The 24,242-nt window shown below is 41.6% G+C and overlaps 1 protein-coding gene across 5 annotated transcripts in view; it reads right to left on the bottom strand.

Moving 5' to 3' along the window:
- The window catches only part of plxna1b (plexin A1b), a 176,519-nt gene that overhangs the window by 5,014 nt on the left and 147,263 nt on the right, over positions 1–24,242 (bottom strand). For 2 of the 5 annotated variants that reach the window (XM_085161350.1, XM_085161349.1), the window contains exons 16-28: positions 22,750–22,917; positions 19,970–20,063; positions 18,714–18,950; positions 16,809–16,952; positions 15,382–15,616; positions 12,089–12,237; positions 10,516–10,772; positions 7,893–7,959; positions 4,950–5,096; positions 4,403–4,562; positions 3,888–3,991; positions 3,580–3,688; positions 1,873–2,063 (exon numbers count right to left, since the gene is read on the bottom strand). In XM_085161350.1, the coding sequence (XP_085017476.1) occupies positions 1,873–2,063; positions 3,580–3,688; positions 3,888–3,991; positions 4,403–4,562; positions 4,950–5,096; positions 7,893–7,959; positions 10,516–10,772; positions 12,089–12,237; positions 15,382–15,616; positions 16,809–16,952; positions 18,714–18,950; positions 19,970–20,063; positions 22,750–22,917 (2,062 nt within the window). The remainder of the gene's footprint in view (positions 1–1,872; positions 2,064–3,579; positions 3,689–3,887; positions 3,992–4,402; positions 4,563–4,949; positions 5,097–7,892; positions 7,960–10,515; positions 10,773–12,088; positions 12,238–15,381; positions 15,617–16,808; positions 16,953–18,713; positions 18,951–19,969; positions 20,064–22,749; positions 22,918–24,242) is intronic. The other 3 variants (XM_085161352.1, XM_085161351.1, XM_085161353.1) reach the window with 3 other exon arrangements.

The raw sequence follows: 24,242 nt of genomic DNA, 5'->3' as shown, positions 1-24,242 counted from the left end.
CACTTAATGTTTCAACAGTCCAGTTACACAACTGCCTTTGCTTGCACATTCTTCTTTGCTGTCATGGTTGCAGGCGATGGCTGTCAGTAGCAGGTACTTGGGATGACTCTGCTTTGCTGTCAGTACTTCAACTTTGGGAGAATTTTTGATGATGTTGAGCACTTAGTGTTCTTTACAGTATTTAGGATAGGGCCCAATGAGAGTTCAGCCTAAGGCTGTTCTGCAGTGTTTTACCACATCGCACAACTCTGGAGAATTCAGAATCCTAACAAAGTTCTCTGAAGTTGAAATGATTTGATATTTCCCACAAGTGTTCGGCACGTTCGTCCCCGTTTTCAAGCATCCAGGCCACGTTTTACAAAACCTTTTTTGAAGCAGCCACAAGATGAATTTGCAGTTTTGTATTCGTTCACACATTAACAAATCAGCTTCCTAAACACACACACAGCTGTGGGGGCTGTAATAAATAAGAACAAACTGCAATGCTTTAGGTCCCCTCCACCCCCTTTGTCCTCCTCTGGCTTCTATGTTAATCACTTCCCAGTTGAGGCAGCATTGATGCAGCTAGCCTTGCAGTTGCATAGCTGGGAGCTCATGGGAGCTCTGCAAATGAGAGCAAGAACCTGACATGGTTTTAGCGTATGGACAAATGACATTTTATAATTAACGCAAAGAGGTATGTTTATATTCAGTGGTATATGAGCAGAAAGACCACGTGTTTTTATGTGTGTGTTTAAGATGTGCCAGAATTCACACATTAAAATCGTCCATTTCTCACATTTAATAAGTTTAATAAAGAAATGCTAATTTGGCTTTTCATACATCTAATAAAACCCTTTTTTATCCACCCCCTCGTTTCTCTGGCCCGAACAGCAAATGCTGACACTTAACTAGACTAAAACATTTGTGTTGAAGGCAACATTTTATCATATTATATCGTCAAGTTAATCATTGGAATCCATTATTCAGAGAAGAGAACCACTCTTACTCTCGAGGAAATGTGAAACCAAATGGGTGCATTTTGAATAAGAGCTTTTCTCTTAATGACTTTAGTTTTTTTCCCTTGTGCTTAAGTGCAGTTTGCAACAATTAATGCAAAAATAAAACAAAGGTGTTTCTTGAAGGTAATTTTTTATTTTATCATCACTTATTTTAGTGGAAGTATGAATTTGGGCAAAAGCTTTTACTTTATAGGAAACGTGTGCATTAGACTGTACATAAATATATATGTGTACAAGGCCTTCACAGCCATTTCTTAGCTGTTCTTTTATAGCTCTGAAAAGCTGTTGTTGCTTTAGCAGCTTCAGCAGTTAAAGAAAATAAAATAGTTTGTTTCACAACCTAATCTAACAGACATGGAGGCTCATTCACACACTGCTCCGTAGTGGTTAACAACTAACTCGGGGAAGAAATACAAATCGACTGCAGTTTGTTTTTGCACAGTATCAACACAAACACTTGACCTAACTCCAGCCTTTAAACCAACCTCTCTGATCATCATCTGAGGACACAAGCTGCATAAAAACCTAAGCAGTTTCCACAGTGTGGTCTGGAGGACATGGAGGAATTAGGTGAATAATGATCGTGGGGTACTGGCCTGGGCCTAAAAGCCCCGAGGCCACCAACAGAGGGCCCAGTAACACCAACCAAACAACTCAATAGTCAAAGGTCAACCTCCTAATTAAGACTCTGCATATGTGTGTCTTTGTGGAAAAGGTTACGAAAAATGTTAATGAGCTTAGAGCCCACCACCAAACAAAGGTCAACAGGGGCTGCTGGTGGAAATGGGCTACATGACAGGGATGTGGTGGAGTCGGGCTTCTGGCTGAGGCTGAGTGTGTGCGTGTGAGAGAATACGCAGCCTCTTTTTACCTTTGTGGCCAACAGTCTGGTCAGGTAGATCTCAGACACCATCTTGCTCCCTCTGTCTCCCTCCCTCTGGTCTGAGTGGTCGTGGTTCTTCACCAGATGCCATAGCTTGGTGCCGCTCTCGAGGTCAGGGGTGATCATGGGTGTTCGGGAGCGCAAGCTGTCTGGACTACTGGCTGTCCTGAGCATGCTCTCTGCACAGAGATAAAGGAGGACGTGTTGGAGAAATAAGTCAAAGAGCCAAAAACCTTCATGTTGCTCTGTGCGTTAAATGCTATAAATTATGACTCATGCTGTCTTAATCACCATTTCAAGGAGAAACATTTATATAAGAAGAAAAAACAATGAGACACAAATGAAATATCTGGCATAGCTGAAGACGGCAAAATCTGACTGTGAAGTTAAAAGCACTATTGAAATGTGACAGCTTTTTCTACTTACATGTCACTCTTTCACTGCAAAATAAATTCGTCTGTCACTCTCTCACCTGCCCCCTCTCTCCTTTTGTCGGACATTGATGTCATATCTGTGACACAGAGTATTACGCTTCCACTTTGAATGCTTGTCAGCTGCGTGACAAAGCAGCAAAGGACTGAGGGGTTTGAAATTGTCAGGACAGAATGTGAACCAGGTAAGCTCCGAGCAAATATGATGGGGGTGTTAGTGAGTATTATGTGTATGCCACAGTGGCAGGGCTCTGGAGTAGAGTTACTCTGTACAGTTATAGAGGTAGAAGAGAGGGGGGGATGGGGGAAAAAAATGTCACGAGGAACTGAGATCTACTTCACAACATTAAACCTGTTATTACAAATATGGCATTTTGACAGCTCTGACATTTTGTTAGCTTAAAAATGTATCTAAAATATGCTGTTCTCCATGTGACTCTTTGATTTCACACATGTAAGAAACTTTCAAGATTTCTGATTCCTTTGCAACAACTTCAGTGCACCACCTCTATACTGTGTTTAGCTACGCTGTTGTTTTCCATGTTTGCCCCCAAGAAGGCCAAGCATTTGTTTGAACAGATGTTTGAGGTTAAGGGATCATTCAACAGTCTTCTGCACAATCATGTATACAAGGGCAGCTTCATGTAGCTGTCTGTGACATAAAAGTACTCCTGAGCTGAGGTTTGACACAGTCATGGTGTGGTCATGCTCAGAGGCAGCGCTTTTTCCTCTTTAGGCTGAATGAAGGACATCAGTTTTATGTCTGTTAGACTTTCATGTGAACTAATATTACAATTGTAATAATTTATCACATAAGATATGAAGAACATCAGTGGACAGAACTGTGGAGTAAGTGAGTAATAATAAAACTACTATCCACTCCTCTACAGCAGAGAGGAGGAGAACTGACACAAAACTCTTTCAAAGGTTTGGAACTCACTTAAAACACTGTGCGGAGAAATTTACTGTATTACTGATAAGGGGCACTAATACTTGATTAGCAGTATCATATTTAATGGCTTCCAGGGGCCAAAGTATGTAAATTGAAACCAGTATTTGTGGAACAGTTTGAACCAAGTCCCAGGTCATGTAAACAGGTGTGAAAAGCACTGAGCTAATTTGCTAATGTAGATGAGACAGATGCCAAATTAACATGTGAAAGATTCTGAATGACGTTTTAAAGGTTCTTTCTATGAACAACAACCCAATTTTTGCAAATAAACAAATAAATGTTTATAATTCCACACATACAATACACACACACCTTCTTTCGTACCGTATCTGCTGAGGGATTTGGTGAATGTGGAGGAGTTGGAGATGTTGTAGGCCGAGTTCTGTTTGGGTACCAGGGCGATCACTGAGCCATCTGTCACCTGAAGCAGACATTCAACCAGCAGCAAGATTATTGTCCAGCCAAAGAAACTTTCACAGTGCTCACATGGATTTTATTTCTGGATTTTTCATTTTAATAAGTAACCTAAGACTCCATAAATATGCCATCAATAAGAAGCAAAGAGTTTTTTCTCCAGCATAGCTTCAAGGGATTCTGTGCTGTATTAAGAAGATGGTTACCTGGTAGTGAGCTAGGGTGTTGAGTCTCTTCCAGTCATTGTCAATCTTAGTGGTGACATCTTCATCCTGAAGGATGATACGAGCCATCCTGCCCTGCCGCCATTCTGTCAGACACACACAGGAGTGCTAAGTAAGGTTGTAATGTTTAATAGAAAGGGAATAAGAATCTTTCAAGACAGACATAGCATACACAGAGTCAGTGCCCCCTTTAGGCACACCAATCAATTCTCATCATAAACTTAAACTTCCAAACAGCAAATCAGGTTTCTACGACTTAATCTGCTGTAATTAGATCAAATTCAGAGTGAGTGTAGTGCAGTTTTAGGGACTTTTAAACACATTACTAGATGTTTTTTTAGGATCAGAATTCCCACTCCTGTCAGAAGTGCCTCCCTTATGTGTCAGAGAGCTTTTGAAGCAATTCCCTCTTTATCTCCCATAGCAGTGCAGCTGTGTGTTATGACTCTCCGTGTGATTTGATATTTGTATGTTGTTCATTTTTTCCAGCTCCTTACCAAGGTCCATATCTGAGGCCTTCGGTCTCTGGGAATAAGGCGTCCCTTTGTACACAGCATCCAGCAGCTTTTCCTTCACCTGTGTCACTGTGTCACAGTTCAGGCTCTTCACTGTCACCTCTGGAGCATTTTCATTCTCCGGGTTCACACAGTGCAGCGTCTACAAATGGAAAGGGTGGAAGGGAAAGAGCACAGGTTACATTTAGACCAGAGGGTCAGCACAGACTGGAAGTAATAACTATTGATGTGTTAGAGCATGACCCTGTGGTTGTGTTTGACCTGCAAAGAAACACTTCATATGGCACCTCAGAATCAGTGTTAAAGAGCAGGAGGGGTGTACAGCTAGCTATTTATTCCTATTGATACAGGCATAATAATGATTTAGCAGGTTGGATCCTGTTTTGATAAAAGAAGATTTTCCAAAATTACTGGACAAATATCAGCTCTGCATCATTGCGTTGTTTTAGTTGTAAGCATCCATCTGCTTTACAACCTTGTTCAGAAACAAATGCGTCTGTGTCCAGAAAGTATGTTTTTGAGTACTGACCAAAGTCTTGTAGTCAATTTGCTGTCTGATGAGTTTATCCTCGCTCAAAGAGTAGCGGGCTTCTCCTGTGATTGCATCTATTGGCCCCTTTTCCATTTGCTGCTTCATGGCACAGTACAGCATGAAGAGAGGTTCCCCGGCACATTCCTTCAAAAAGTGAGACACGCAGTTGTATTACGAAGTAGGAAGAGACAGGTATCAAGGAAAAGTGACAAAAGGTTATATGAAGAAAAGGAGAGAAATACAAAGTGAAAACTGAACATTGAACTGTTCAAGAACTTTCCAAGCAAAAACACAGCAGCAAAAAGTGCATAGCTTTTCAGAGCAACTCTTCAATTATATTTCTAATCTTCTTTAAGACAACCACAGGCGAAGCAGTAAAGGACAAGGCCACGGCTTGTGTTGGCTAACAGCACGCTAAAAACAGAACAACACAAAAACCCTTTTTTCCTCTCCTGACACAACCTCCAGCCTCTCCCCTGTGTCTCTTCCTCAGGAAGAAAAAACAGCCTCTATTTGTGTGTGTGAGCAAGTGAGTGAGCAAGGAGGAGAGAAATTATAGAAAGTGTGAGTGTGAGTGAGTGGCAATTGATGGAGAAGTTAATAGAAGGTTAACGACTGAGGGGTGAAAAACGCTGGGAGAAGCACTTTGGTGTGTGAGACGTGTCAAATGGGCAACAAGCACTGGGATGTTGGGTTCCCTGTCTCTCTTTTCTTCACACTTCGCTTCTGTTTCCCCTCTTTTCCATTCACTTGTTCAGCAGGCCTGCAAACTAAGCACTGCCTGTTTGTATGGCTTTGTATTTTCTCCTTACAGGTGTCATGTGCCGTCTTTCCTGACTTCTTGTTAATATTTTAACACTGCACAGTGTTGATTTTAACTAATTGGGATATATTTATATTTTATGACCTTCAAATTAGGTGCGCTGATGAAAAAGCATTAAATTATGATTTAATTACTTGCAGCTCAGAGGTCAGAAAGACTGAGAATTACTGGTTTAGATAATCTATCTTAATCATTGCTTGTTTAGAATAACTTAGTGTTGCAATGCTGTGCAAATCTCTGATCTCAGCAAGCAATTTGTCGAGTACATGTTTATCGCTGCAGACAAAACTGATGATGTAAATGTGAAATGAGGATATATATGTGTGTGTGTGTGTGTGTATGTGTGTGTGTGTTTAAAAGCGTTCATGGTGTGATAATGTTCACATTAGTGCTTTTTAACCAGTGATTCACATTTTCTGTCTGCAGCTTTGTGCCTTGAGGCAAAGCCGAATATTGCAAGTGCTGCCCTCCGAGCTTCATTGGACATGTTCATGCATCAACGCCAGTCAGTCATCTTGGTGAGCTGTCAGATGAACTCTGTGGGATAATCTAGCACTGCCTGCCTCCTATGGTGAAAACACAGCACACTGGCAGACGTCCTCTCTGTCTAGCAGCATACAAACCAGCTCTGCGCTGCGTCTCAGTCCTTCTGTCTCCTTCAAATGGTGCCAGTGAGGAAAAGCAGCACTGATGCTATACGTTTCTAAAAGCATTGTGTCATGCAGACATTTTGCTGCGCTACAGTGTTTTTGACTTCAGTGTCCTGTTAAATTAATTATAATATATGCCATTTGTTCATTGAATTAATCTAAAGCAATCACATTTTATAATCCGTCTAAAATTCTCTCTAAAGCAGAATAAAGTGACCATGTGATGCCACACAAGCTGGTGCAACAGAGGACAAGTGAATGCTTAGAATAGGGTAATGGATAAAAGGATTTGTTTTCCTATCTCTTGTTCGTTTGGTAGGTTAAAGCTCCATCTCTTTGAACAGGTACTTGACCTTTACCCATCTCTATTTACACCTGGCTGAACTCTGAAATTGTTCCAGGCCTTTCTTTCATGTTACTCCCAAAAACATAGGAGAAAGAAAGGCATTGAACTGCAAAGGTTGGATGAAAGCGAGGCTTAATCTTGCTGCTAGCTACAGAAACTCTATACTTCAGTACTCTTCCCCCCCACCCATATTTCCCTACACGCCATTTAAACCCTCCAAAAACACCTCTACCCTCTTTTTAACCATTTTCTTTCTACAATCTTGCGTGTTTTTGCTTTTTTTTTTTTTTTAATTGTTTCTCTGTTAGTTTCATCTCCACTAAAGTTCATAAACACAGCTGCTGAAAAAATCCCTAACAGCTTTTCTGATAACCCACTCCCCTTTTACTGAACCACACTCTCGCCGTCCAGTCTCTAATTTGGAGCCAAGACACACATGCGTGCACAACCAGAACGGACACACTCGCATACACAGATGCTAACTGGGATCCCTGAGGGCTTGGCTGGTTTCTTGTCCACCAGAATGCCTGCCCTGGCGGGGGTTTATGGCCCCGCTGCTAACTGATTAGCTGCAGCAATGTTTGAAAGCTGAGAATGTGTGTGTGGAAGCAAGAATTTATCACATTTTAAGCTATAGTGAGTCCCTGTGATATGAAATCAGAGAGAGGATTTCAAAAAGACAGACAGAAGAGAAATAAGAGAATGCAATTGTGTAAGATGTGTGGCTTCCTGTTTTGATAAGCCCCAACTGTCTGAAGAGCCATCCAGACACACAGCCATGCATACACGCACAGACACTTTCCTGGCTCTAAAAGAATCAAGCTTGGGACAAAGAAAGGACAGGTTAGTGCGACAGTCTACGGTGATCAAACCAACATGGCCAGCTGTGTCTGAACAGTGCTTCAGACTTTGCAGATCCCTCAACTGGTAGAAAGAAGAATTTACCACATGAAAGGCAGAGGTAAGGAATAGGAACCCTGCTGCCTCTGCCTTATCTAATGCTGCAGCTGTGAATGTGTGCGCTTGTTAGTGAGATATTTTTCAATTCTCAAACACCAGTGGTGATGCTGTTGCTTCTGAAATTGTGTGTATCTGTGTGTGTGCCTCTGGGACAGTTTTACCTTGAGGAACTTGTAAAGCAGGAAGGTGAACCAGTTGGTGAGCATCTTCTCAGCAACCGACTCCGTCCTGGGAGACCGATGAAAGAAAATGGGAGAGAGAAAGGAGAGGGTAATGGGTGAGGGTGAACTGGAAATAAAAGACAAAGTAGTATGTGCCACAAGTGGAGCGTAAAGTCTCTGTATGAGGAGGTTTTGGCACCTTGGACTGCCTGGTTATAATCTATGGTCAAAAAAACAAATATTTGAAACACGCTTGCATGTCAAAGACACTACATGACATTATCAGTCTTCATGCAGTTAATCTTCAGACAACCAAAGAAAAAGATAATGTAAGAAAGCAAATCCTTCAGTTTCTTACATTGCTCCATCCCCTCTTCACACTACCTCTAGGCAAACCCACTAATCTTCATTAAAAATACAGCAATTAGTATGACTCGCTAACTTCTCTCGTTAATCACAACCCTGCCATGTAATGAGGGGAACCTCTGCACGTGCATGTGTCAAGCAAACACGTGAGCAACAAGTGTATGAAATGAAAACCGAGCAATTAAATGACTTATTGTGTCTAATTTGTTAAATACCTGAGAGGGACACCAGCACTCTAGGTTTGTGGGTGGAAACAGGAGGGCAAATAAAAAAAATCTTTCTCTGTGTTACCGCCACACTTTCATGCTTTTCACATTAGAAACACTTGTTTTCTCTTAGATAGACATGGGGTACACCTGTGTTACTAGGTTATCTAACTGGGCCATGTTCCAATACTTATTGCAAATATTAGTCGTTCGGTCATTAGGATGGCGCCATGGGTGAAATGTGAAGACAGCTACATTATGCTGAAAAATTTTCATACCCAATAAATAGTAAGACAGAAAAAGAGGAAACTCTGGAAACTAGGCCAATGTAGTAGTAAAAACCAATAAAGGCCTGTAGCACAAATGAGACAAGTACTCCTACGCTTCCTCAAACCTTCCTGTTTGACTGTTGGATTTATTGAATGGATGCAGAGCATTTTTTCTTTTTCATGGCTGTCAGCAAAACAGAGAATGAATGATGAGGCAGCGGAGAACGCAGGTACAGAAAAAATAACGAGTGAATAAACCGGGACAAACCCTGTTTCTGAGCACGTGACGTCCACTGGTAACTTCTAATCTATGCCCCTGAACATCATTTTTGAACACGTCGTACGGGAATAAGCGATGATGCATTTGTGTTTTTCCCAGCTGCACACAGACAATGAATCTCAACGCACAGTATACAAAACAACTGCACCCAATGCAAAAGTATAATTTCATCAAAGGAGGTGGAGATCCCCATGGGAGAGGACTTTTACATCTATCTATTGACTAAAAAGACCTAAACAGGGTGAACCATGTGCAACAATTGCAGAGCTTATTAACACCGACTCCTGAGGCAAGTGTAGTTAACAGGGACAGCGTGTTGTGACCATACGCCCCAAGAGGGGATTGGAAAAGACTTCACACAGGCACGCTGGCTGAGAGTCATTTATTTGATTAGATTTTTAATTAAATATCTCTCCGAGGAGTAGGAGAAGAAAAAAAATGTAACTTTTTTTATCATTTAATGTCTAATTCCAATTTATTTGGAGACAGGCCATTTCTCTAATTGTGTCTTTCCTTAAATATGTGTATCCTTTTCTGCTCGGCTGTCAGCAGTAGCTCATTTTCCTTCTCTTTTCTCCCTCTGCCTATCTGCTCTGTACTACCCTTCCCTGTTCTTTCTCCCTCTTTACCATCTCTCCTCTATATGTTTCACCCTTCATCAATTTCCTTGTAGCTCAAGTCTCCCTCCAGCCACTTGCCCTCTTTTTCTGTCAATCACTATTTCACTACCTTCTTTTACTTCAGCCACTTTTATCTCGCTACCTTTTCCCATCTCATTTTTGCCTTCCCCCGTTTCTTACTTTCCCCTTTCCCTACCAAATCCTTCTCTCTTTACTCTTCACACCAACTCTTGTAAATCCTCCTCTCCCTCCCTTGCATCCCCTGCATCTCTTGTACTTTTCCCCCCTCTTCATCTTTCTCTGTGTGTTTGTGAGAAACGAGAGAGCAGTATGTCTGACTGTGGCTCCAGTGGGACTGTATGCGTGCTCAGGGGTGTAATCCTCTCTGACAGGGACAGGGTTGAGAAATAGAGGGGAGGTAACGTCACACAGGCCTCTAAAAGCTGCAGTCACTGTCCCCTGCCTTCCTCCCTCATAACTTCAGCCACAAACTGAAAAAATACATCACTCGACACTCTGACAAAGAATATATGTTCATGTTCTCCTCTTCCCTTTTTAGTGCTATAATGGGTCTAATTACGTGGATTATTTGAATGTGTAGCAGCACTGACATGACGAAATGAAAAATTAACACCACTTTTTTCCCTTAATTTTTGTTGAATGTAATATAATTAGTCAGGGGTTTTTTGTTAGGGTGCTTCCTGTCAAGAATGTCCCAACACAGCGAATATAATAAAAAGGAAAAATACCTGAAAACACACACACACAAATGCATTTCCTTAAACCCGAACCTGCAAACAACTGGTGCATGTGTGGCATGTTTTTTCCCCAAAGCCAGCTTTTAGCCCTTTCCCTCCCCTTCTTATTTCCTGCTTTTTGTACCTCCTGAGTAAGAGCTTTGGGTGGTTCTTGCTTTCCAGGTTTTTGTCAATGAGGTCAGACAGGAGCTGTTTGAGGACACCGGTGGCATACTCCATCTCTCCTTGCAGTGCTGTCATGATGAGGGAGGCCACGTTGCCCCTGTCTCGCATAGAGAAGGACCTCTGTGCTTCCAATGTGCGAATGAAGGTCAACAGAAAGTGCTTTTTGGTGAGTAGCTGGCCAAACAACGTCAGGGCCTTCTCCACATTGGCGGGTACCTGAAGGAGAAGGGGACGGAGGTGATGAAGGGGAAGGAGAATTGGGAGAAGAAGGAGTGTTGAATAAAGAAAAAAAGAGGCAGTCAATTGTTGGACAAGGAGAAGATAAAGTGAATGGAGGTGATCATGGTAGTTTTAAGGAAGCATACAATTCACAGAGGAGAAGAAGACAACGAAGAAGGAAAGGGAAGGTAGAAGGTTCGTAGAAAAGAGAGTAAAGAAAAATCAAAGATAGCGATATAGGGAAAAATTAGATAAAGGGACATGAAAAAATTGAAAATATGATGAATTGGTTGTGAGTTATAGCTGTGCAATGGATTCATGAGTATGTTTTAAAACAGGATTTATCAAATGACATGAATAAAGAGCCACATGTGCTCTATTTTCTCTCCATGCATAATCATGTCAATACTCTTATATTTTCCACATGCATGTAGGAAACGGCACATTGCAGCTTTGAAAACCTGCCTACTGTTGAACCAGTTCTCTCTATCCTACAACCCTCACTCTCATCCCTTTTCCCTCTTCTCCTCTCAACGTAACTGGCAGGCCTCCCCTTCTCAGGTAAAGAAAGTGAAGCTTGAAGTGAGAATGTGAGCTTTAGGCAGTAATAAGAAATTGATCTGCCTGCTAGCGCACTATTGTGGCTTGTGATTGCCTGTGCCATCCAAATGAAAATCCAATGTTGCGCTACACTATCCCTTTGGAATACAGTTGATAGCACAAGCAGATAGTGAATTCCTCTAAAGCTTGTCTCTGTAGTCATAACCTTATGTGCATGTCAGTGCACCATGCATGCATTTTCCAGGTAAATGCGTGCGTAATACTGTAATGTACAGAGAAATGACAGTGGTACAGGTGCATCTTGCATTACAGTGTCCACAGCGCTTGAGTTCATGTAAGTAATAGAGTGTTCCCTCTTGAGAAACGAACAATAGTAGAGCGGAGTGTGTTTTATTGAACATGTGAACACTGCTTTTTCAGGAGCCTCAAACAGGCTCAGTACTGTAGAGGCAATCTATCACTTGTGCGGAGTCTTAGTGGAGCTCAGACATTGCCCCTCAAAACAGCCACAACTCGACTGTATTGCACAAAACTAGAGTTTGTCCTGAGAGTTACTTATACACACATTTTATTTTCATTTGGACTTGAACCTTTCTGTCTGATATTTTGGACTAAGATGCAGTTTTAGAAGGTTTGGATTCAGATTGCCTACCTCTAACATGATTTTCAAATCTCACCTACATGAAATCTATGAAACGTTCCCTCATCCTGTGTTTGTGTGTGTGCATGTGTGCAGGGTGCTCTCTACTGACCCGTACCTCCATCTCCTTGAGAACAGGGTGGTCCTCAATCCCAGGAAAGAGGACCCTCATGGCATAGGTGCGGTAGTCCAGGAAGGGGATTCCTGCTCCATCCAGCTCCTGAGTGAGCTCATGGATGTCCGTCTGCAATTCTGCAAAGGCTGAGAAAAGAAACGGGAAATGCTTACAAATGTATTTTAAGTTCCAAAAGAGAAACACATTTCTCAAGATGAAATAAAGAGCAGACTGCAATATACAAGACTGTTTAGTTGATTTTGATGACACATTTGGTTGGAAGTGGTGCTCTGTGCAGTGTTTAGCATTGTCAGCACTAGCACAACACAAAGGGCTCATTTAAACACACTTAATGACTATGACTTGTCACACTTCTTTCTTATATATCCCAAAACAACCACTGCTTAATAGATGTAAAATACATCTGTTCATCTGCAAAAATATTGCAGAAGCATTTTCCTGGAAAACTGAGACCTTCTGATTGGTATTTATAAGTACTGAATGGAGTCGAATGAGATTTAAAGGTGTTTATTACTATGTTTAATACTTTCAATTTGTATTTTTAAATAGTCAGAAATTGGGGAAAAAACATGCAGAAAAGAGAATCATAGTTTTCAAAATAATCACACTTAAGATCTTGGCTTGTCATGCCATCAATCTGATGTTTGGAAACATTCCTGAGGAGGAACAGAAAAAAGGAACATGGATGATATGAAGAGAAGGTGGAGGTGTCTCAAAGAGCAGCAGTGAAAAGCAGCCTTATGGGATCACTCTGTGCTAAGAGTGCAAAGAACGAGAGAGGGAGAGATGGCTGATAGAGAAAGTATTCTGGAGCTGCTCAGTGGCTGGAGGGGAGTTCAGGATGCAGTTGCACACATGGCAAGCCTGTGAGTACACACACATTACACACCGCCACCTCTCATGCTTGTATTCCCGCACACACCCACGCACACACACAGTTTTTCTGTTGTACCCCACAGCTGAACACATAACCTTGTGCCCAGATGATTTATGTGAACGCACATGTCAATGTTTTCACACTTTTTCCATTCCCACAAAGTGTGTGTTCTGACCCCATTCTGTATACTCCACTGGCTTCACGAGCCACATCTAGAGGGAAAATATGGGATCAAATCCATTCTCTCACACATCACATACAATAGTGTATACAGCTAATGGTTTTGGTGGACTGACCTAAATCTATTTTATAAACATAAAACTCCCTTGAGGAGAAAATATACAGCTATATGGTTCTATTAGCACAGCTCTGTGTGTGTGTGTGTGTGTGTGTGTGTGTGTGTGTGTGTGTGTGTGTGTGTGTGTGTGTGTGTAGGTGTGTGTGTGTGTAGGTGTGTGCGCGCGCGCCATATAGCATCATCCAAAATACACTAACACATAGGAACACAACTCAAACAAATAACGAAGCAAAGCCCAGACTAACAGATGGCTTGTGTCACCGTGTCCCTCTCTTCTAATCTCTTTTCTCCCTCCCTTCTTCCTTTCAAAGTGACATCTTAGAGGTCACCTTTCTCCCCCTTATGGTTACCTCCTCTTAACTACATCCTTCCATCTTTCTCTCATTTATCCTTTTAGTTTCCTTCTCCACCTCTCAGCATTATTCTACACAACTCTCTTTGCAAACCTATAATGTTTTAGTTGGTCTCCTGGCTAAGCCTTTCTTGATAGAAGGACTTTATTTCCATCATTCCTTATTCATCTCAAATAGTCCCTTCTTTCCATGTTATCCTCTTATTTGTCCACCCAGCTCCGTCTGCCACTACATATTTATCGAGCATCCTCCATCTTCCCATCCAAGCACACACTCTCTCCATTTTGAAATTTGTTCTCCGATATTTCTTTTCTCTTCATTTTCCCACCCCTTGCATAATCTTCTTGTCCATTTTTTCTTCTTCTGCCTCCCATCTACTCCCGTGACTTATTTGCCATATTTATCTCCCTCACTCTCCTCCCACTCCAAATCTACCCTCTTGTCTTCCAGACAGTACTGACAGAGAGGGACAGACGGGGTCAGGGCACATGGACTCACTACTACACACCCCAGCCAATCACAGTATGACCTGCAATGTGAGTATAGGTCTGTGTGATTGGAAGTAGTTGCAAAAGAGCAGGACGTAAAGATGCAAGCATCAGGTGAGATGAAGCAATAGCACGCAAAGGAAAAAAACAAACCACAAAATCATCCTCTGAACAGATGACTGACAGTTAAGACTCAAGGAAACTAATCAGATAATCCCAGGTTGTGGCCACAGTAAATCAATTATCATAAATCAGCATAAATAAAGCTATTGTGTACCAATCTTTTTTTTTCCTTTTTTACATTAAAACATGGCTCCTACATGACCCACAATGCAACTTGGCCACATGTATTTTATCCAGATATTCAGGTGTGGTATTAAATCTCCCTTGACACTATAGAAATGCGACTGACCTCTGAATGAAAATGTATATTTTTATATTTAATAAAAGCACAACAAGTCAGTGGAATGCGTAACAACAATACATTTATGACATACCTACTATATTTGACATTCACTAAAGAAATGCAACAAGTGAAGTGATCTCAAATTCAAACGCATTGCAATGATCAGAGTTATCAGCATTCCCCTTCCCTTTCTCCCCATCTGCTTTTCTCTCTCTTGCCAGACAAACCCACAACAGCATCAGCAGATTATCACTCAATCCATGCCGTCTCCAGCCAAATGAATATATGCTAATGTATTGGTGTGTAAGTTTCTCTCCATCTCTCCCCCCCGGTTCAGCAGTTGCCAAACCACTCCTTCCTTACAATCTCACACTTCTGTGCCCTGTCTCTATCTAACCTCCATCTAGCCCTCCCCCTCTCAGTGTGGATGGTAGCGAGGCCAGCCAGGCAGCTCTCTCATGGGGTGGAGAGCCAACATCTGGTGGCTGGCTCAGATCAAAGTAGTCCTCTGGAAACACACCAATACCCAAGCGCGCGCACATACACACACACACGCACCGCTGCCACCTAACAGCGGAGGGACAGTTGGCAGTGAGAGTGAGGGGGAAATAGAGAGCGGGAGAGAGAAATGGATAGGACTACTGAATGGAAGTTGTTCAGCTTTTTAGGTAAGCTGCAGTGAGGGAGAGATTTGGGGGCATGGGAGTTATTTGTGAAGAAAGATGAGAGAAGTACGTGGGAAGAGAAATAGAAAGAAACAAGGAAATACCAACATAATAAAAGTGGGTTTTCTCATTTTGAGTGGCTAGCATCACACCCCTGACACACAGGTTTTGTTTGGACTCACCTTCCTTGCACTCAAGGGCCACCCTAGACTCTAAGTTGTCCATCTGCAGCTGTAATCGCTTTAGAGTGCGGTCGGCATCCCGCGACTTCCTCTTATAAGCAATCAAAACCACAATGATAACCAGCAGGAGCAGTCCACCTCCTCCTCCAATACCAATGATGGCAGGCAGGGTGAGAAGGCTGTCTGAGTAGATCTGCAGTGTCCCTGGTGAGTATTCAAAGCCTCCAACACGCACCTACGAAATAGACACATTCAGAGGAGTATACTATTTTGCCTGGAGAGCAGGCGCATGAAAGACAGCACACACATACTCAGAACAAAAGCAGATTGGTTGGGACAGTATGTGAAAGAGAGATGCTGCAAACTACTTTTCTTTTTATCAGCTAAGAAATAAATTAGCTGTGTTACAGGTTTGAGGAACTATGTATGACTCTCGCACTGTGTAACTGTAACAATCACAAATGTATCCCACATGATGATTTTAGCCCCACAATACAATTAAAATGTATTTCAAATTTTATGTTGGCAAATCAAGTAAAGCCAATGGCAGGCTAACATGTCTGTCATATCTGTGCTTTGGGACAATTTTTTGGAATGAGAAAAAAAAAACATACAGCTTTACTTTAGTCTCACACACACACACCCCACATCACATCAAGACAGTTCTTGCTCACAGAAAATGGGAATTTAAAAACCCAACAACATTTGGATAGGTTTCTTTTCCTCTTCTTTATCCTCCTTTTATTTCATCTTTAACTGGCTTAAGTCTATGAAATAGCAAATAGAGGAGGGTAAAAATAGACAGACCTATCAAACCCACTAGGCATTTTTTGGTTTCTATTGAATATCAATACTATTGAAATCTGAGGGAGGATGCCAGCCAAAACCAGACTGATCAAAAGCCTCTAAGACATAAATACAGTTGCAAATGCTGCCAGCGTATAAGAGAAGGGATACGTGTCTTCATCTGCTTGCAGCTATATGAATGGGTAAAGGAAATCTAGAGTAATTGAAGAGATTTAAGTCTGATGGGTGGGGAAGAAAGAATGAGATGAATGAATAAAAAGGCAGGAAGTGGATTGACATTAAAGAAGGGTGATGAATAGGCACAGTGGAAACAGCAGAGGGAACAGGGGCTGCAGCGGAAAATAGGAGAAATGTGAAAGCCAGATGCACCAGCAATGGAATGAATTACAAAAAAAAACCCCTAAATGAAGTAGGTTGATGAAATAACAGGTATTTAACACAGAATCAATATAACTTAGAGAGAGATGATGTTCAGGTTTTGTAAAGCTGTATCCAAACCCTTAAACCTGAATGACACAGTGATCTGCTCAGATTGTGATAAATCAGGGGTGGAAGAGAGAGACACAGCGCACAAACGGAAAACATTACAGAAATGTAGATCGACCTGAAGTTTCACTCACAGTGACTTTGTGTTCTCCGGTCAGATTAGGCCATTCGCAGAGCAGCTGGCTCTCAGACAGGGTGAGAATGCAGGGCGTCTCCCCGATCAGCACTGTGTAGTTCAGCTTAGCATTTCCTGGGGCTGCAGGAATTAGGTTACGACCCTGGAAACAGACACACTTAAGTTACTTACACACAGTCAAGTCTATGGTGGTTGATATAAACAGATAAACTATACAAAAGCAACATAATTGGAGCCATGACCACGGTAAAACAAACACTTGTCTCTGATTGGCTCCGAGGTATATGTCAACAGTTCATCCACTGCCCGATGCGCAAGGTGCTGTAAAATGTAGGTAACCATAGCAACAGTACTTCTGATGCTGCCAGATAATACCTCTCAGAGAAACCAACCAAAATCACGAGTTAACTGTCTGCAAATATGACTATTACTGTGATTTTTGTGAGGTCCCAACCTGTTTTCCTTTAATCTAACACACTAACACTCGTGGTGTTATTTCATTGATTCACCTGAGGGCTTACATCACAGCGAGCTGTCGAAAGACTCAAAAAAATGTGTTGGTTGCATTAAAAGTATTGAGTCCAGTAAATAAATCTCTGCTTTGCTTCTGTGCCATCTTCACCTACCCTTCCTCATGCTCTCCATGCTTTCCAAAGTGGGGGAATTAATTGCTGGAAAATTTTGATGGACTTCTAATTTGTCTGCAATTATTTAATAGGATGCCGTTTCTTTGCAGCTTTTTTTCCCCTTTTTTAACCGGGAGCATGGCAAGGCAATCAGAGCATTTCATTATGGTGATATTTAAAGTTACAGAGGAGAGACTCATGAGTCTTAATTCTAAAACTCCACCCAGATTGGCTGAGAGAAAAAAGGTTTTAGTTTTCCATGAAATTGCGTGATAATTTCCTCCCTCGTTCCTGAAAGCCTTTGAAGTTCAAGGGGAGAGGTGACATGACAAAAGGCAGCATAAGTGGGAGGGGTAAATTTTCTCTGGATTCAAATGCGCGCTGCCTCTATGGCTTAGAGTAAACATGTCTATGAAGTCTCTCTTTAGAAGTTATCGTATAAAATCTGCGCAGGTGGCACAGCAATGCATGGGCCCACTTTATAAACATTATTTCCCTTTGCAACTGATTTTGAAAAGCAACTTAAAAGCAACCCTTTTTTTTAAAAATGTCTCTAAAACCCAATGGAGACAGCAGGTGGAGAAATCACATCTCTCAAAGCTGACACATGTAAAAGAACGATGTGTTGAAAGAAACGCGAGAAAAAGGCGAAAGGGAAGAGCCTATACAGAAATGTCTGCAGAAAATCACCTCAAATGCACATCAGAGTCTTATCAGATGCACTGGAAGCTGACTGGGAGGCATCTGGTTATATTTTTTCAATATCTATTTGAGAGATTGATTTGTTAACACTGTTGACAATACTCGATATTACTAGCATAAGACTACATGTATCTGCCGTTACTGTTTTCTTGTATGTCAAGTGAATGCCAGCACTCAACTAACCTTCTTTTATCCTTGAGTCCTGGGATATGGGCACATTAATCCCTCACCTTTAAAGGGTAACCTTTCGTAAAAAGCTTTAATACTAAACAATTACAAACTCAATTCATAACATTTCTCCACCCATTCCAGGTAAACTATGTGAAAGAGGAGACACAGGCACAAAGAAAGTGATGCAAGAAGAGACCGATGAGGCTAAAACAAGATAGAAAACATTATTAGAATGACTCAAGAACAAAAAGAGGCATAAAGAAGACAAAGGGTTTAGTGGAAAAAAGAAAAAAAAGTCAAAAGTAAAGGCAAGAATAAAAAGACAAAGAATGTGATGGATGTAAAGTAAAGTCAGGCTGAACAAGGCCAAAACAGATCAATGCTAAGAGCACAAGGCAATTTACCTTGAGTATGAGTGGTGAGCTGGGCTTCAGCTCCAGCATGCCGGTGGGGCTCAGAGGTTCAAACACAGGGTCCGGGTGGTAGCTAAAAGTCTCGTTTACCACCAGCAAAGAGCGCACGTCATCCATGACAAAGCCAATCTCATCAGGACTGCTGCCCACATCCGAGAAGCCCTTGTCAGATCCAGCCACAGAGGGCGCCAGACACACCATTACGGTGTTGTTGAGGACCGTACAATTCTGGTAAGAGAACATAGAGTGGGGACAGGTGATGAATAAATTAGGAATGCAGGAGGAAAAAAAGAAAAGGAGAAAAGAAAGAAAATGAGAAGAAGTTCAGATTGAGAGGGTGATTTAAATTCCTATTTAACAACCTTTCTACTTTGTTTAAGATGTCATTTTGGAATGAAATTAAAACAGGTAATTGTTTTAATCTTTGAATAAAACATATGTTAATTCAAGCGTAATCAATAATATTTATAAGAGCTAAAACACAGGTATATGGTGTGAGTGATTAAGTGTCTCAGTAATAACATAATGAGGAAGAGGCTGGTTTAATAACATCAGTGTTGTAATCAGTGTTGATATCATCTGGAAATTTGCCGCGGGGCACGACACTTAAATCAGTCACCGTAGAACAAATTAGACTGTAATGGCAGAGAATCTGGAGAGGTCAACCTGGAGCTGATAACACAATACAGCAAGAGAGACCTTTGCTGATAACGCAGCATGTCATAGCCATGCATTATGTGCCATATGACGCATACTGAAGCTGGAGGCAAGACATAAAGCACAACTGTTTTTATAGATCAATAGATGCATTAACCAAGAAAAATAAAAATGGTTGCAGAGAGGTGAGACAAGGGAACAACAATGGATATTTTTACTTTTAGCTAAGAGTGGGAAAAAGGTTAGCTAAGCCCCATGGTGCTAGGTGAAGAGAGGGGGATTTGCCAGAGCTACTTTATTGCTGGTTGACATTTCAAAGGTTAAACTGCTAAAAGGAAATTCAACATCAAAAACAAACAGAAAATGGGCCCTTGGCTGGTTGACCGATGGGTCAGGTGTGTGAGTCTGTGTCCCAGGAGTGTGTGTGCGCGCGTTATCACCTTTTTTTTTTATGGATAAGGAGAGTGAGCCAGCATCAAGACAGTGTGAATGAGAGACCTGCGGTCTATATGGGTTTTAGTCCACCTTACTTGTCCAATCAATGCATTTATAATGTGAAATAAAGTGTTTACAGGTGTCCAAACACTCACATTTTCCGACTTGGCAGCTCCGTACTTGGCTCTCATTTTCGGCTCCTTGATGGTGGCCAGATTAGTTCCAGTAATGGTCAACTTGGTTCCTCCACTAAAAAAAAAAAGAAAAGAAAGATGAACATAAAGTTAATCAAGACAAAAGGAGAAAACAAACAACCAATAAAAATATAATACATTCTCTGTGGGAGCAAAGAGTGCCCTCCAGTTGGTGATTCACCATTTGCCACATAGTCACTCCTGCTGTAGTCTTTCACTCACTTAATCATGGAGGATGACTTTAAGGAAATGATTTCTCTGATGTTCAAAGTGTGTTTAAACAGCTACACAGGCTGCAGTAAAGAACAGGTAACTTTGTAGCATTACCCATGAGAACCTGAAGCTTCTGGCCTCCCAATACCAGCCTGAGACCCAGGGGACGTTATCAGAGTGTACCGAAACTGTAAAGTGGTATCAGATATGGCAAAGCAACAGTGTCAGTGATCTGACATTTTCTGTAACCTTTACACCTGTGACCTATTCAGATCTATGTGACGCTGAATAGTAGAGACATGGCTAATACGGGTGTGGGGCCTATTCCCCTACAATGCCTTCTCATCAGCCTCTGATGGCCTGCGATGCTGAACTTTATCTGATGTGAGGTGTTGTGACAGGAGCTAAATAAGTTAGCATACAACTAGCATAGAAAGCTGGAGTAGAGAAGCAACACACAGCTATTGTGTGTACACAAAGACACACACATAAAAATACCAATCATATTTTGCACATTTGCCACAGCACTGTTTAAGTGAAACAGTTGAATAAGAAGCAAGTGCAGGTATGGAGGTGAGGGCAGTCTCTGGGCCTGAAGTAACACCATCCCTCAGAGGGTGATGGAGCTTGAGGAGCTAGGAGGACGAGAAAACTGCCTGAGGCAAGAAAGTTTACCGCTTTTCAGAGGCTTAAAGGTGCTGACTGAGGCTGAACAGTGTCTGCTGTAAAAAGTGGGCAAAGTTATTTTTATGTTTTACATTTAGTTTCACATGTTGATGGATTGTCGAGGTATAAGGCAACGCAAAAAAGTCCTTCTGTGGTAAGACTATTTCTATGAAGATCATCATTTCCATAGATATAGTGCAAACTACATGATGTACTGTGTACACTGTCCTACTCTGTGTAAACATCCTGTAGTGTCCTGCAACTGCTACAAAGCCATGTATCTGTACTGTTAATCCAAGAAACTCCTCCTGAAAGAGTGAAAGACCCTTTGCAAGAGCTCCAGGAACAGGGTCACCAAAGGGGACACAGCGACAGCATAGCTTGATAAATTAAAAAAACCCGAAAAACACAAATGGCCCAGAGAAGCATGTGACTCCTACTCTGGGAGCACTGACTGAAACACCAAACACAAGTCGATTGTTAAGGTTATTTAGCCCCAAGGCTGACGACAGTGCTTTCTCCTACCCTCAACCTTTCATTCATTCCACTCCAAATTAGACTCTTTTTCCACTCACACCTGTTTCACATGATGAAAGATTTAGAAGTAAGAAGTGGAGTAAGAGCTGATACTTCAAAATAAATATCTGAGATATAAGACAAAAGTTGCAGAAATAAATAATTTACTATGCCTTATCCTGAAAAGCTTTATATGTGAACTGTCTGCACAAAGTACAGTTACTTTTGAAAAACAACTTAATATCTGAACGAAAGGCGAACATTATTTAACTTGCTGAGCATCTTGGAGCAACTGTGTTTAGATTATGACATGCAATGTTTATTGGTTTTTCATTCAGGATTTACTTTTGAACATGTTTTCAGAGCTGTAAATGAACTTTTATTTAGTCATTTTAAGTAAAAGCAGCAGGAAAACCCTACCAAAACTTATACATGTGACAAAATAATTGGAACCTCTACAGTACGTTTGAAGTAAATGAGAGAGTCAACAGTGTGAGTGTGTTTTGGTGTGTTTGCTGGCTTCATTTCTCAGCTGAGAAGTATGGGAGTTTCTAGGTCATGCTAGTAAGCCCATTAGCATGTGGACACTTTTTTCCCCTCTCTCTCCACAACACAGCTTGTGTTTGAAGAGGAAATCTTCCTGTGGCTATGTAGACTCATTTCAGTAAGTCAAGTAATATTTACAGATACATCTCTGCTGCAGCTCATCAACTAGCAGCACTGCATCAGGAGTCTCCTTGACTGCTGTTCCTGCACTCAAAGATTTGCTTTAGAAACATAAAGATAAACTGAATAAATAATATGTTTAGAAAACTAAAACAAGTGTGACAACGGAGAGGGAATACACTCTCCACAAAGTTCACATTTCAGAGTAGTTGAAAAAAAAGCAGATAGTCATCACCGGTGATTAATAATGTATTCATGCGTTTGTATTTGTTTTGTTCTGTAGATCTAGGTTCATCAAGCAGAATTGTAGATAAAACACTGTATTGATATAAATTATAGATAAGAAAATCATCACATGATATGTTGATGCATTATACAGTGAATGTTTGATAGTTCGCCATATGAACGAGTGAGCAAAACATTAAAAATACAGTAACTCATGACAATACACCTCCATTTTCTAACAAGTGCTCTAAAATATTCAGTGTTTATCACCTTCAGGGTTGGAAGACACTATGTAAATAATGAGAATTAATTGATAACACAAATATAAGACTGCATTATCTTTGCTCTTCTATACAACACAGAAAAACAAAAACAAAAAGACAAACATGAATCCAAAATGTTCAACTATATTGTCCTGGAAGTAGCACAGGGGAAAGCTCTGATTGGTTCCTTACCTGGCGATGCTCCAATCAGGCTCGATCTTCAGGATAGTAGGATCTTCTGTGTAGCTGAACTTGACCTCTGGGTTTCTCAGCTCAGCAGCATTTATGTCCACCATGACAGGTGTCTGGCCCGTGGCCTGGCCTGCTGGGGTTACACATACTATCTCCTTGGCGCTCCGCCTGAAAGTGAGGGAGATATAAGAGAAGACAAGAGAAAAGGAAGTCACATGCTAAGGTGTGTCTCATAGTGATTGAGTTAAGGATTAATACTAATAGTTCCTGGAAACAATGAGTTTTTAGGCACCCCAAACAGAAAAACACAATTACACAGGAAGGAAACTCTTGTTCATCCTTTTAATTACTTGTAACACAGACACGGCGGTGACCGTCACACATCCACAAGGCCAACATCTTTCAGTCTGTCCAGCCCTGGTTTCGTCAGCCTGAATCATACACTGTTGTACTTCAAAGCCCTCACACTCTCCCTCTCTCTGTCTGTCTCTCCTTCCCTCTTTTGCTTTCTCTGGCTAACAGATCTGAAGTGGCAGATCAGGCTGGTTGTCTCTCTGTGTGATGTAACTCCCTCCCCTTGCAGACAGCCAGCCAGCTGTGACCTGCTGTGAAACTTTGCGCTGCTGCCAGAAACTTTGTGCTCCACTCCACTGGCTCATTCCACTTTCCCCTCCCCATCGAGGGAAGACACTGCTGGAAGAGAAGCGGTGGGGATGGCAACCTATGTGGGCATACCTGTGTACGTGCACAGTGTGTTGATCAAGTGTACTGTGTAGAGGGTTTGTGAATTTCCATATAAATGCTGTTCACAGGCAGAAGATTAACACTTACTCGGGGTGTAAGTATGCTTTTTGTGTCAGTCGACGTCTGCTAACGCCCTACAAAGCACTCAAAGAATGTGCAAAAGGATGCGCGTATGAGTGGTGCAGACACGGAGGCAGGTGGGACAGTATGAAATTTTGAACATGAGAAGAGCAAGCTGATCTGTACACAGATCCTCCCCCACTATCTGCTGTGGAAATAAAATCCACATAAAACAGAAGATGGAGAATATGAAAGAACAAAAATCCATTTTTGCGTCTTTGCTGGGATTTCGGGTGGGGTCTGGCAACTGAACAACAACGGACATATTGGGGGTCTTTGTCCCAGGAGGAAATTTTATTTTATTTCCTTTTACAGGGTCCTCAGAGGGAAAGGCTGCTGAAGAGGGGATGAAGACAGATGGGAAAAACTGAAGGACGAATGAGGAAAAAAAAAAAAAAGGTTTTTCACATTCCACTAGTGCTGTGTTTCCATGGAAACAGTTTTCACAACGCTGTCACCGTCAAGAGTGCCAGTGGTGCCGCGTACGTATTTTTGACAAGGTTGCGGCCACACAAAAGAAGCCAGAAGGGGACATAGAAAGGAAAAAGGAAAGAAAAAGGGTTGCACAGGGAGATAAGAGGATGAGTGACTCGGGGTAAATAGGTTTTGATTAAAGCAGAGGCCCCACT

Source organism: Neolamprologus multifasciatus, chromosome 5, assembly GCF_963576455.1.
Source record: "Neolamprologus multifasciatus chromosome 5, fNeoMul1.2, whole genome shotgun sequence".
In the NCBI taxonomy this organism is placed as follows: Eukaryota; Metazoa; Chordata; class Actinopteri; order Cichliformes; family Cichlidae; genus Neolamprologus; species Neolamprologus multifasciatus.
The sequence above is the reverse complement of the archived record's forward strand: the minus strand, read 5'-3'. Positions and strand labels throughout refer to the sequence as shown.